Source organism: Anas platyrhynchos, chromosome 15 (genome assembly GCF_047663525.1).
Source record: "Anas platyrhynchos isolate ZD024472 breed Pekin duck chromosome 15, IASCAAS_PekinDuck_T2T, whole genome shotgun sequence".
Lineage (NCBI taxonomy): Eukaryota > Metazoa > Chordata > Aves > Anseriformes > Anatidae > Anas > Anas platyrhynchos.
This window is the reverse complement of record NC_092601.1, coordinates 3,181,467-3,195,889: the sequence shown is the minus strand read 5'-3', so window position 1 is coordinate 3,195,889 and position 14,423 is coordinate 3,181,467. Positions and strand designations below refer to the sequence as shown.

At 36.9% G+C, this 14,423-nt stretch overlaps 1 protein-coding gene across 7 annotated transcripts in view; it reads left to right on the top strand.

Moving 5' to 3' along the window:
• The window catches only part of CLEC16A (C-type lectin domain containing 16A), an 87,403-nt gene extending 73,185 nt beyond the window's left edge, over positions 1-14,218 (top strand). For 3 of the 7 annotated variants that reach the window (XM_072023930.1, XM_038187095.2, XM_072023929.1), the window contains 2 exons: positions 3,476-3,595; positions 7,667-14,218. In XM_072023930.1, the coding sequence (XP_071880031.1) occupies positions 3,476-3,595; positions 7,667-8,037 (491 nt within the window). In that variant the 3' untranslated portion in view covers positions 8,038-14,218. Of the gene's footprint in view, positions 1-3,471; positions 3,679-7,666 lie in introns of all 7 variants that reach the window. The other 4 variants (XM_072023931.1, XM_038187103.2, XR_011803638.1 and 1 more) reach the window with 3 other exon arrangements.
• Positions 14,219-14,423: the final 205 nt, after the last annotated feature.

The window sequence follows — 14,423 nt, the reverse complement described above, 5'->3', positions numbered from 1 at the left end:
GTAATATGCAGCAAGACACATACTTCAGACAGAGGTCTTTAAAGTACATGTAATCTGACTTCTGTGAAGAGCTGAGTAAATTCGTAGCATGCGATTCCTCATCTAACATATTTTAATTTAAAATAAAAGTTTTGAAATGCCTGGTTCCAGTCTGCACTTTACCAATTCAGTTGCATGAATGGTCCACATTTAGTGTGACCTTCATCATGAAGCATGTTCAAAATGCCACACGTAATTCAGGAAAACAGTCTTTGGTATTATTTTTTTTTTTGGCACAGGACCTGGGGACATTGATAGATGCTTTAGGAAAACTAGTTGTGACGATACAGTTCTGTGCCATATCACTGAGGGGGTAGGTAGTAACCTTCAGCAAAGTCAGTGGAAATTAATGTGAGAATGTGCTTCAGCTACTTTAATGCCAAGTCAACAACTCTTATTAACCTGATGCAGGGATGAGTTTTGAGCTAAGCTCTTGGATTCTTCAAAACTGCTCTGTTCATCTGAACTGAACTACTAATGTAGTTGCAGTCAATACTGAACAAGTAATGTTTTAAACAGGTAACAGCTGAGTAGCTGACAGTGCCTCTAGGTCCTTAGTGCAGACTAGAGAGGATGCCAAAATCGCCAAGGCTCTGGTGCACGGTGTTGGGGATGGGGGACAGGGCAGTGGGATGTCTCTAACCCATGTAGGTGCTTTGACACTTTTTGCTGATCTTAAGTATCAAAGCAATTTATGCTGATTCTGGTCTGTTCCTGAGAATTGTTTCTACATTAACTAATTTGACCAGTTTAATGCAAACTTGTAATGAATATTCTCCCTTCTGTAGTATTTATATGTAACTATGGTCTATACTATAACCTGCTGCCAGGAGCACAACCATGAAAGAGGGAATCTGTTTGGTTTGTCCAGACAACTGTTCTGCAGGCTTGTGCCTGAACAGAAGTATGCTGCTGAAAAATAAGTGACAGTGTCTTGATATGAGCGCTTACTGACCACTCAGCTGAGTTGCTGAAATAATTGTTTGTATTTCTCTACTTCAGTGTGAAACTAGGCGACTTTTCCCCTAACCTGCCTTATTCTGCTGTGAAGTAGTAGAGGAGGCTTGCATGAAGGTCTTTCCCAACCTAATGATTCTGTGATTCTTAATATGAAGTGACAAGACAAGAAACATTGTCACCTCCTTCCAGGAGGAAGAAATAAGTAGCTGATTAACAGCAAGCAGTTACCAAGATTTGTTTTATGCCCCGAGGTAGCACTTGAATGCTGCTACCATCTGTCATGTAAGAGTCCCTTCTCATTTCCCATTCTATTCTAAACACGCACATGAACACAGGTGTGTTTCCTATCCCTTCTGCCTTCCCTTCTCCCATGTTTCTTCTAGCAGCTAAACAGGTTGCTGACTGTGAAGAACATGCTAGGTTTCTCAAGAACTTCAGTGAAGAAGGCCAACTAACAAAAAAGGAGAGATGGATAATTGAATGTCGTGGAAACTACCTCAACTATCTTCTTTAAGGACAACATCTTAAACCATGACAGCTGCTTCTGCTGTAAACTTGTAATTACTACTACTGTCCTAAGCTGCTGTCTGTTGACAGATTTAGGCTGTTCAACGTTTGATATATCTGAGATGGTACTTATAATCTTCACAGAAATCTTCCAGGGAACAAGATTTGGAGCATGGAGTGACTTTACATAAAACAGTGATAGATGAGAACAAAATAAAGACAAGTTGCATATTTGTTAGTTGAGGAAAAAAAATAATATAAAATATAAAATTTAGTGTGTGTATATATATATATATATACTAAAAATAGTATATATTGAAAAATAAAAGAGGTTTTGAAAATGTAACACTGTCTTAATGCAAGAACGAAGTGTAACTGAACTAACATAGAACCACTTGGCTGAACATGTTTCATTTGCTATAAGAGAACAATAGTTGCATCAACTGCTTTGTCACAAGTGAAATAAACTTTTATAATTCCTGAATCCTACATAGTAACTGCCACAATACCTTGTGGCACAGAAGTTTTAAAGCCTGACAGCTCCCGCATATCTGGCAGTTAAAATTAGCCCTCTGTTCCTTAAAATAAAAAAAGGAGAAGCCATCCCTTAAAGAAAGGAGTGTCTCTAGCAAGACAGAAAAAGTACTGCCAGGTTTTGCAAATGCTGCTATCCTGTTAGGTATTTTTTGTTGTATTTACAGTCTCTTTTTAATGAACACATACATTTGAAACGTTGCTGTGCCTAGGGTAAAACTGTTCTCTTGCTAGGCAGACTTCATAAGCTTCTAAGCTTAGGATACGGTCTTGCCTTGGCTGCACTTGCTGGAACCATGCACTTCTGGAAAGTACTTATTTTTATATAAGCCAAGGATTAAGATAAAGAAGCTGTTACTGTAAGTTAGCAGTCTTATATATATGTAATGTCATACACAATTTATTTCATCACTTTTTAAGTTGCCTAAAGCTTTAAAATGCAATTGGCTTCTATACTTAAGAAAATGTTTACACAGGAGCAATGGATATTGAGGACTTGAGAAAGCATTGATCTTCTATGTCACTTAAGCCATATTTCACACTTCTGGCAGATATTAATGGGAAATGGTCTAAAATAAGCACAAAGAGCTGTCCCCTGTTGCAGAAAATAAATTGGATACCAGTCTATAAAATAAAATACATGTATTCCAAAGAGAGAGTGCTTAAGAACAGAGAGCCTGTGAGAACAGTGCCTGTGATCTTACTGAAACCATCACAATTTCCTCTATGATCAGTAATGTAAACGTGTTGTGAGCTGTTCTCCAATGGGAGTAATTTTCTAATTAGCTGAGGAAGTACTTATGTTTCTAGAAAGTTTCTTTCCATGAAACTTTCTACACACCAGGCATCATCATCTTAACTGCTGTTATCTTTTAAAGTGCTGCATTTGGCTTTGTTATAATCCAAATGTAATACTTCACTTTCACATCTTAGATTAGTAGTGCTGAGCAGTCTGAAGTAGTCACCTGCTCAGGAGAACACCTCATGTAATGTATTGCCAATTGGAATCAGAATAATACTCTATTGCCAGAACATGCAATGGAGAGGTTTTCCTAAGGTTTTCAGAGGATGTGAGTAGATCATAATGCAAATGCATACCAGTCTTGTGTCAGTGTAAGTGCTGTCAGAATTGCCAGATGTAATCCAAACTGCATTATGTACATATCTAGATAGGTAAGCAAAAATAACTTCATGTAAGCTCACTTGTTCCTAAATAAATGAATGAGTTAATTCTTCCAGCTGCAAAAGTACTTCAAAAACTTAAAAAGACTCAGGTGTCAAATTATGTGCAAGATACCAGCAGTTACGGATGTGTCCTTGTCACTTGTTCTTGTTGCTACTCTAACATTTATCCTTTGTCTTCATTCCAGTTTCCCTTCCTTGTTTCATTGTTAAAACCTTGGTATGATATATTGATGTGTTTTCCTCTAGTAAGGTCTGGCAGGAAAGGACGACGGCGGGTGTTTAGTCTGTCGGAGGCTGACAGTCACGGTGGACACTGGGTTTAGGTCTTCAAGCAGCAGCTGCAACCGAAACTCACGCAATATCAAATCAGGCAGGTTCCTCCCTAAGATTTGAAAAGCCCATAACAGTTAATAGAGCATACTTGGTTTCCATGCTTGCAGCAGTGACAGCAAGGTAGGAAACTGAAGAAAAGCATCATAAATATTTGACTGTACTGGTTTTGGGGAGAATTGTGCAGCAATAATTAGCTGTTTCTGAAAGTCCTACCTACAGTTTCTCCCATATTTCTTGGCTGTCTTGCCAAAGACTGAAGTTCTGCTTACTGCCAAATGATCTATCAAGCCTCCAGCTTCAAAGCAGCTATGTCTTCATCTGCACAGGGGCAGCTATGGCTGTAGTGGAATTTAGCAAGAACAGGCTTCAGAATGGACAGTAATGCAGGTAGCTGACTGGCAGCAGGAAATCTATTTATAACTCGGGTAAAATGAAGAAGTGTTCAGCATAAGACTGTCCTTGGACTGTGATGATACAAGCTAGTTTTTTTTCTGTCATTACATTTGGGCAGATGGCTTTATGGACTGTTTAATTGTCTGCCTGAAGGAGTGGGGAAGGGAAGTAGATACAGAAAGGATGGAAATAGACCTCATACTAGATTGTCACTTACAATCTAACAAGTTAATCTACACAAATACAATCTATACAAGTTAACGTGTGTTAACTTGAATCTAATTTATATTTTTTACCTCCATGGCATAAGCATTTTTTATTCTGTTAATACTACGTAAACATCCTTTCTCATTTTTAGACTTTATTTTGTGTCTTTTCCCTTAGTGTGCTGTTACTTATATTTTTGTTATCCTTTCACAGTATATTGCTGTACAGTTTAAGACATTTTTCTGTAGACTGTATTCATTCTTACCTCTTTCTTTTCTTTTCTGTCTTCTTTCCCTAATGACCATCATAACATAAGTTAATATAACAGAAGTGGAGCGATTTTCTTCTATAGTGTTACCAAGGTTATTTTTACAGGAGTGTTGGGAGGGGAAAAAAAAAAAAAGTTGCTAAGCCCACCACAACCAAAGATAGCTGGTAATGTCCAGTGTCTTGCAAAACAATGCACTGTTTTTTAATCTTGTTTGATACTTAAATTCCATATCTGGCTTTGTTGTTTTTTTTTGTGCCTGAGCATTGCTGCTTAAACTCATGTGAGTTGGGGAGAAGTAAATAGAAATATTTTTTCCCATATTAGATGATAACTCCTTGATATTTAAGAGTAAAGTATGTCTTAGTGATTAGTGAAAACGACATTTATTTTTGTTCCTTCTATTCAAAGTGAAATGGAAAGTGAAATTTGAATGGAACCAAGCGTTAGGGGTCTAAGTTTTTTTTGAAAGCTACTTAGTATTTTTATGTCCAGTATAGATAGAAGTTCCAAATAACGGGTAAGGAACTTAATGTCCTAGTATATTGGGTGTCTTGAAACTTTTTTGAATTAGTAGCTTGGTAACTATCCAGATTTTAGAGACAGATGTTTTTTTAATAAGCCCTTCTTGAGATTTTTTTCTAGCTAGGGCACATCTTCTTTTCAATTGTTTATCTCAGTTTCAAAGACTCAGAGAATTCAGGTCATACATAAATGTGTTTATCTATTTGGATCCTTTTCTGAATTGTCTGAGTTCAAAAGGCTTTCAAATTTTGAGGCTCAAAGATTTCCTTATTGGTAATCATTGCTCTGAAATGATGTATTCAGTTAAGTGGGAGATGTTGTACATGAAAACTTACTACATCAAGAAGGTGCTCTTTTTTTAATACCTCTTTATTTTCCAAATTATCGTTCTAAGATGCTAGATCTCTGTACTCCATTTAGTTTCCTTCATCTATAGTCTGATTATTTATTTCTTTCTGTCATTATATCCAAGAGATAGGGGAGATAACTCATCTAGCGCAAGCTTATAGCTCCAGTTTCAAGCTAAGTATACACCTGAAGTGCCCATTGATCCCTGAGAGTCTGGTCACAAAGATGCAAGTGCCACTCTCATAGTCCAGAAGGGATAGTATATTGTAAAACAGTAGCAAGAGCTGTTGACCTTGTCCAGAATATTATTTTTTTTCCCTCGTTTTATATTGATACTTGCTTTCTGCCCCTACAAGGACTAAGTGGCAGTTGGCTACTCCCTGGTTGTTTTGGCAGTAACGCTGTGCTGGGTTACAGCATATCTGTCCCTGCTGCTGTTTAACGAGCAGTTCTGACAGCAACTAATGGAATATTGAAAGTAGGGGAGAGAGAGAGAGAGACTGCTACTGCTATCAATAATAAATAAAACAGACAAAATAGCATAGAGCTCTGCTTTTGTATTTTCTATTTATAAAATACTGTAGCTGAAATACTAGATGCTCAGTTTGTTCTGCTTTTACATTTTCTGATATGTTTTTATCTTTTTTTTCTGAATGCATTTTCAGACTTTTAGATATAAACTTTATCAACACCAGATTTTTTTTAGGTAGTCATCTTTCAAATATTTGTTTGCTTTGTTGTATTGAGAAGGGAGACGCTTTAATAGTCATTTATATCCTACGTGGAAGGATATATCATATATATCATATCAGAAGAACATGCAAGTCTGTCAGGATTTCAATGAATGAAAGTTATGAGGAAGTCATTCTCCCAAAAGGAACGGCTTCTCAGTGCAAGCCTTGCATCACGTTCCTGTTACCAATCACCACATTTTCACTAAAACTTCTTGATAGCCCAAAAAAACCCTTGCAGTTACTTTGAATTTTTCCTTATTTTCAAAAATAACTAGTGATGTCCTTTTTGTTTAAAGAGTTTGTTTTCTTTAAAATAAATAAATAAATAAATCTAAGTTTCCTTTTCCTTAAAGGGAGAAGCTTTAGCCACAGATTCAGCAAAAAATGAAATCAAGTGATTTTCTGAAGTGAGAATACATCTTTGGGGTTATCTTACCAGAAAGGTTTAAAAAAAAAAAAAAAAAACTGTCTCTCACTGTTATCTTACTGATATCTTACTGTTGATACCTTACTGATATCCATTCCATTCTAAGCTCTGTTTTTCTTTTCTTCTTCCTTATATTCATGTGCTTTTTTGTTTGTTTTACAGGAATAATTGGAATCATATTGAAACAGAAATATTCTAAGGTCGTCATTGTGCATTAAAAAACAGAATCTAATTCTTAGCTTCTGTATTCACTACATTGCCTTGTAGACTTTTCTGCAGATGCCTGTACACTTGAACACATGCTGATTTTTAACAAGAGCTCTAAATGCCTTGAAGCTGGATACCTGTTAACTTGAATGGCATCTATTACTCTAGCCTGAAAAGAAAAAAAAATAAAATTGTGTGGGCATACTTGCTCATATGAGGTGGTACCCCCTGATCCTTTCTGTTTATTATCCATCTGAGCCAAATAAGCAGTTCTCTCGCTAGTTACAAGAATTTTAAGGAAAAAAAATGGCAAAACAAGTAGCTGTTAATGTTTTTTTCACTGTATGGGAAGGGCTAGCAGCATATCAGGTTTCTGTGATATGCAATGCCTTATTGCCAGTTTTCTCCATGTTGTATGCTCCATACTTATGAGCACAAAATTTCATAAAACAAAAGCCTGTGTAAAAACAGGTTTATTTTGCAGCACCTTTCAGTTACAGTATGCACGTAATTCTCCTTCCTGTTCTTACATAGTTCCACTTTCTATGGCTAAGATGTCACTTCAAACTGAATGCAGAGAATGGAATGAGAGAATTACTTCCAAGTCTTTGTAAGAATAGGTCTCCCCTTGGGAAAATTAGTTACGTAGGACTTCTTTCCTATTTCTCAAGAGCTGCCTGGTATGGAGTGGTTATTTGTTTTAGTCTATACTAAATTCTGGGGAGGCTTTCTTATTCTTCTTATTCTTCTTCCCCTCTGTTTCCTTTCTGTAGGAATATTTATGATATTGCTGTATATTGCAGTATTAAAGATGTAGATTTTCTGGTTCATAATGTGAACCATTATTTATTATTGCTGGCATAATTTAAATATGGTGCTTCATAGAACAGTTTTCCGCCCAAGTATTCTTAAATATTCATAAGCAAAGTACACTGGTTTAATGAGCAATGTCTATACTAAGTGGAATATTGATTGTTTCTTGGTGTTTTCTTTCAATAGATGACCCTTCAGCTCCAGAGCAGCCTCATATGACCATTCCTGGTCAGATGATGATGTCTGACGAAACTCTTCCAGCTGTCTCAAAGTCTAGCAAGAATGTTGTAAAAAACAGTGACATAGAAACAGCAAACCTGTCCCCTAGCCTGATTCCTGCACAGCAGCCCACGATATCGTTAATATCAGATGATAATACAGATGCACTAAGTGTAGAGTCACTTACACTGGTCCCACCTGTTGATCCACACAGTATTCGTACATTCACCTGCATTCCTCAGCCACCTTTGCCATCTGAAATTGAAGTTGACACGGTAAAAGAGACAGAGGAAGAGTGGTGTGACTCAAGCCAGACTGCAGACTGTGATAAAAGGTGAACCAAATTCTTGCTTGGGAGCGCAGATACTTCTTGGAGCATCAGAGGCTATGGTCTGCAAGAAGAGCCCCACTGGTGAAGCATGTGGACAGCTTTTAGGACAAGCATCAGAAGTTTGGCGTGTTTAAACTGGAGAAAAAATCTTCAAATCTGGATTGGGTATCTCCACACCTATTTCTGATATACAAGAACGTGAATGTACTTCAGATCACCTACTTTATTATAAAAATAAAGCTCCAGCTGCAGTAACTAAATTAATTGTAAAAGGTCTACAGTATTATGGTAAAGTGAAGAAAATTTTTGATAGCTGGTTCAGGATGATGTATCACTACTTTTTTGAAACTGGAGACATACCCACTGACAAGGAAAAATATTATAGTACAGACTTACCACTTTCATTTGATTCATGAATGTTTTTTTAATCCTGATCTCTTTCAGTTTTTGTAGGCCTGTATGATACCAGCAGGCTTGGCCCCTTTGAATGTTGTATTCATAGGTTTCCAAACTTCAATATTGTGTTTTCCACGTAATATTTTTTCAAAGTTTTATTCAAAGCAAGATACATCTCAAAGCTTTTTTTTTTTTTTTTTTTTTTTACGGTAAAACTCTGAAATTTAATGTGACAAATGCTTATGCAGATTAATGTAAGGGATTTTTGAGACTTTTCCAGTCTTTGCTTAACCAGCTACAGAGGGATGAGAAGTATTCTAAGAGATTGCCATAGCTTGTTTATTCACTGCTGACAGTCAAATTGCTACACCTCTGAGGAGTGATGATGTCTTCTCTACTGAAGGACGACTGGAAGCAGACAGAAGCAGTTTTACTCTAAAGAGGCTAGAGGGTTTTTTTGTTGTTGTTGGCATGTGGGTTTTTTCATATTCCTGTAGGAAGTAGGTCCCCACATCTAACCAGTAATTCCTTTGCAAGTCTGAAAATGAACAGTTTTTTTTTTTTCCCATCTGGGAGATTATCACTGTTAAATGAAATTACAACATAAAAGTGTTTCTGACTTTATACTTGCCTTACCAAATTTGCCTTTTAGATCCTGAATCTGAGTTGACAGTAAGTAGAGGAAGATTGTGGAGTAAAGTTTGTAGCTCTCTGCTGACTTTATATGGAATTTAAAGTTAATGGAGTTCAAGCTTTCTGATCAATTTCCACGTGTGTTCATTTAAGCTAGCAGTAAGATGAGCAGTGTTTCATTATTGGTCTGCACATAACACTGAATGCTCTCTGGCTCTCAAAGATTGAAGTCCACTATTTACTTTACTTTGTATTTCAGTCATCAGTGCAATCTGTTTCCTGATTGCCTTTGTGAATATTGATTTCATATCAAATAGGTGAATCTGAGGTTTTTTACCTACTTTTCAGTCCTTCCGTATCTCTTCTTTGCTGTCAGATGGAATGCTTGAATTGATTTTAAATATTATATTTATATGAGATTGAATAATACGCAGGTATCACTTTGCTTGTTTTTCCATCTTTTCCTCTGTGTAATGATTTAATCTTTGAAAAACATGGATATAGCATGGCTGCTATTGAAAGCCAGCATTTTTTCTTCCATTATCAGCTTTTGCATGCAGCTTTGTTCTTTTCTGGTTTTTGTGGCTTCTGCTTCATCTCAATTGAACTAGACACTATTCTGACCATTCCAGAATGGCTCAAACTCTAAAATGAAATCTGAGAACTAGGTGTCTTTAGCACTGTTAACAGTGTGGGAGAATTCGGCCTTGCTGGATTAAGAGGCCACAATTAATTTTTTTTCATGTGCTTGGGGTAAGTTTTCACTGGAGTTACTGTTGTGGCTAATGTACACATACCTGAACAAGCTGAGACATCAGTAGCAATTTGGGCATAAGGAACACATAAATATGTTTTATTAGCTTAGCTTATTGCGGTCTAGACTTTTTCTAGCATGTTGCTGCATTGCTCTGTAGCCACAGTAATAGTCTAAAGACCATTATAAAAAATGATTCCTTGCTTAATTTGAAAGTATTTTGTTAGTTGTTAACTTTAACTCTTCACCCAGATTACAGAAAATGCAACTGTGAAGGCCTAGTTCCCTTAATTAAAATTAATTTTAGACAGAAAAGCCTTGATCTATCTTTATCTAATGTAAAATTCAGTTCTAGCAAAATGAGGAGCATGCACAAAGCAGCTTTTTAACGGGCATGCATAATTTCACCCTTGAGTCATACTGCACAAGAAAGGGATGTAGGGAAAGAAAGCCGACTGCTTTTCATTGCCTTGGAGTGGCTTTTAAGTCCCATGACCGGTTGTCTACCAAGAGCTTCACAGGAAGCAACTGAGATGCTGTTAGTAGGAAAATATTAAGGCATATGTGTATTATACAATTTATATTCTCCATGCTGCATTAGGAGACTTAATAACGAAAAAGTTTGGGAGTTACTGAAATATGTCATCTGACAATCTTATCTCTGCAAGTATGGTGTTATTAATCTACAGTTCCTCGAAGAGTATCATAATCTATCTGTCTCTTATCAGAAAAACTCAAGGGCTGTTTCCTTATCCCCCTTTCACTGTAAAAAGGAAACTTAACAAACCATCAGCACCTCAGCCACAAATACAATTTCTTATCTAAACAAAAGTCAATTTGAGTCAATGTAGCATCCTTCTCTTTAACCAAACCCAAATACCAAGTTAGAGCTGAGAACAACCGCTAAATGACTGACCATTCAGAAGGCTCACTAATTCAGCGCAATGCTGCAGAGAGAAGGGAAGGAAACAAGAATCGCTCTGAAATAAATTCACTAATGGTCCAGAGCAAAATGCTGGAATTTTGTGTGATGAATTCTCAGCATGTCTGTAGAGGCTATGCCTTACCTTCAGCCATACTCTATCATATAAAACAGTTCTGTTATTCCCTTCTTTTTGAGGAGATGCACCAAAGACACCAGGGCATAATGAATGTTACCACATTATTTTGTGCTCAGTCTCATTTTATTAAATTTTACCAAGATATTACTCGTTTAACTTGTTTAGCGATGTGTTGCTGTCACTGTGAGGTGTCTGCCTCTTGCAGGTCGCCTTTCTGTTTTTGTCATCCCATGGACAGCACTGGATGAGACTTGTGTTTTTTCCTTGCGAAGGGCACATGGGATGTCTGATTGGCAATCTGGTAAAGAAAAGAGTGGGAAGGAAGCATTAGTGGCCAGCTCTAACGTCCGCCTTGCTAGTGAGTAATGTTTGCTGTGCAAAACTTGTGTGCAAGAATTGGCTTTTGCAGAAATTCTTTGGTACAGGAATAAACCAAACATTTATCTTCCTGCACTATTTTTTATGAGCTATGTGGATTAAGAAATTCACTAGAAATGTAGTCATATGTATACTAATGCTGGAGACTGTTTCATGTAAAATTGTGAATTATACTGTAAAGACTGACCTTGTTTGTACTCTTTGCAGCTAATTCATGATAAGCTAACGTTCTGAATTCTGTTCCTTAAATTAAGCTGGGTTTAAAATATAAAATTGCACCTGTTAAAGTGACACCTCAGTGTTCTTTGCTTTACAACACAGCTGGAATTTTCCTTGAAGGCACTTGAAGAAAAAATGTTAATATCTTCCAGAATTGACTCACTGTCTTGAAATGTTCTTGCTAAAGTACAGGTATGTGGCATTTAAAGACCTTTATCGCTTCTCCAGAATTTAAAACTCAAAGCTCATTACTATTCAGAGTTTAAGTCAGTGTCCTACAAGTTTAGGTCAGTCATACAGCTCTTTGCTCCCATAGCAACAGAATACAGGGGGAAATAATGTTTTCTTCTGGGGATTTGAAGTATTTTTGTTGGAAAATTTTTTAAATTGATAGTTAAAGTAATTTCCAGCAAAATCAGCAATCCTTAGGATTGAAGTTACTGAGAATTTTTTCTTACTTTGCAGTAAGATGCCAGTAGCTAGAATTGCCATGCGTGCAGCAAGAGGCCATGGCTGGTTACGATGAGCTGGTTACCACTGAGCTATAGGAGTTCAAAACCTGCCTGGCAACTGATTGTCATGCTACTGGTAGGAAATGGACTTATTTTTCCTCATGAAGTAAATGAAATGTAAAATTGTATGCTTGAAGACACGGGTAAGCTATCAGCCAACCAGGTCAAACTGTAAGTGTGAAGCCACTCCATGGCATTTAGCACTTCAGTCACAGGGTGTCTGTGCTCATGTAATGTGTCACTCTTTTCTGCACAGGTATTGCAGGTAAATACACCATAGCCTAATGAAGTTTTGTTGATGTGTATGTCCTACTCTTCCAAGAAAAAAAAATCTTGCTAAGTATTGACACATTGTCTTCACTATTGCACAGGCAGCTGTCAGCTAGGAAATTTAGTCTTTTGGTCCTACAGCTGAATCAGAGATTTGGGAAGAGACAGCCAGTAGGGACATCAATGGGATCTGGGCATTTTGCCTCAAAAGTGGTATGTCTCCTTGCTAAGTTTCCTACTCATTTTCAGACAACCAAACCTTAGGCATTTCTATGTATTTTGGAAGTTCAGAGCTCTTCTGTCTGTCTTCTTGAAAGAGCCTTTGGGTACATCACTGTTTACCCATCTCTGGCTTAACTTGGGTATTGTTCACCTGGCCACTGCACTTTGAGGGGTTTTGCTGCGTTCACCTGCTCTGCTCTGTTGTTTCCCAATGTTTGCAGCATGAATCCCAAACGCGTACCAACCCTCACTGCCTCCTGCAAAGCAGGTGGTGATCTGGGCAGGGTGTGCAGGGTGGGGGTTTGCAGGAGGTGGGCAGGGGAAAATGCTCGGGGGGGTTCTGCTGTTCAGGGTTATTTGAGCAGCAAGAGGTATGGGAGATGCAGGTCTGAATTGAGTCCCAAACATAAGGTTCTTTCATATGGAAAAATATTTTTATATTACATTTGTACAGAATTTTCCCTATTTTGATCTCTTCAGATTTTTAAGGATCTGCACATTGCTTAAACTTGATTTGTTTTGCAAGATGATCTAAAATTTATTTTAGGTTTGCTAATGTCTTTAAAAATGTAAAGCTAAGTTTTGCATGTCTAATAAACGTGCACTGTGGCGGTATCTGTTTATTGTTTTGCTAGCTAGAATTTGTTAATTCTTAATGAATATGAAAAACTTGTCATTGTTGTGACTGTCTCAGCCTCAATGAATGTGTGGAGTGTGTTTATTTAAAAAGGTAACTAAAAAGGGCTTAAGAAGCAAGCAACTAAGAGTACTTGATGACACGAAGTTCAGGCTAGTACATAGTGTTCCCAGGATTCTTCTAAGAGCATAAGTTACATAAGACTTTTTCTTTTTTTTCTGTTACTTTGGTTATGGGTACCCACACTAACGTAAAGCGAGCTTAAGACATGATAATGGCCGTCTGATACTTAAGTCTCTATGAGGAGAGAGTCTGAGTTTTTGTGTATTTAAGACTAACGGTGGCAGGAATAGTTAAAATAAACATGAAGCTAATTTTGAAAAGGATTGAGAATAGCTTCAAGCTTGCCAATTCCTTAGAATTTCTAGGAGCTTTGGTTTGCTCAGTGATAGCACCAAGAATAAATGCAACAAGTTCAGGGGACCTGCTGGAAGCATTTTAACCTTTAACTTCAGGCATCTCCATTTGTGAATGTGTGTTGATATTTTGTTGCAAACTTTTTACTTCATTTTGAATTGTTTTGCTGGTTTTGATTATTTTAAGTGCAAAGGGAAATGTATTTTTCTAAAATAAATGTATCTGGGCTTTGAATAGTACATAAAGCATTTAATGAATATGAAGGTCTTTCCTCTTATGAAATATATTTCAAAAATGTCTGAAATGTGCTTCATTAAAAAAAAAAAAAAAAACAACTCCTGAACATGCACTTACATTTAAAAGGAAAAAAGCCCAAACATGGGGTGAATTGAATTCTGAAATGTCTTTTCTACAGGCAATAAGTATTAATTATTTAATGTAAGTTATGTTAGAAATTTGGAGTAAATGTGACAATATATTATGTTAATTTAAAGAAAAAATGTAAATAAGTGGGAAGGGAGTGAAATTAGAAAGCATTCTTGTATGTTTCTGAAATCCAGATTTATATAGCTGAGTTTGTATTTGCTGGCATTAATCATATGTCATGGCTATGGAAAACCTGGGCAAGAATGAACAATTGATCTTTCTTTGTAAATGGAACTTGGCAATAAAAATGGTGTTACTGAGAACTTCCCCTTCATGTTGTGTCACTGGACTTGATGCGCATCCAATAACAGTGAAATGCCCAATTTGCAGAAGTGTACCCGTAAGAAGAATGGTGCATGTGAGTGTTAGGCGTTCTAATCTTTAAGCTGAAAACTGAAATAGCCAAAGCATTTTTGCATTGTGTATGCAGGAAAGGCAGCATGTGAGGGAGAGCAGAAAAGAAGCCTG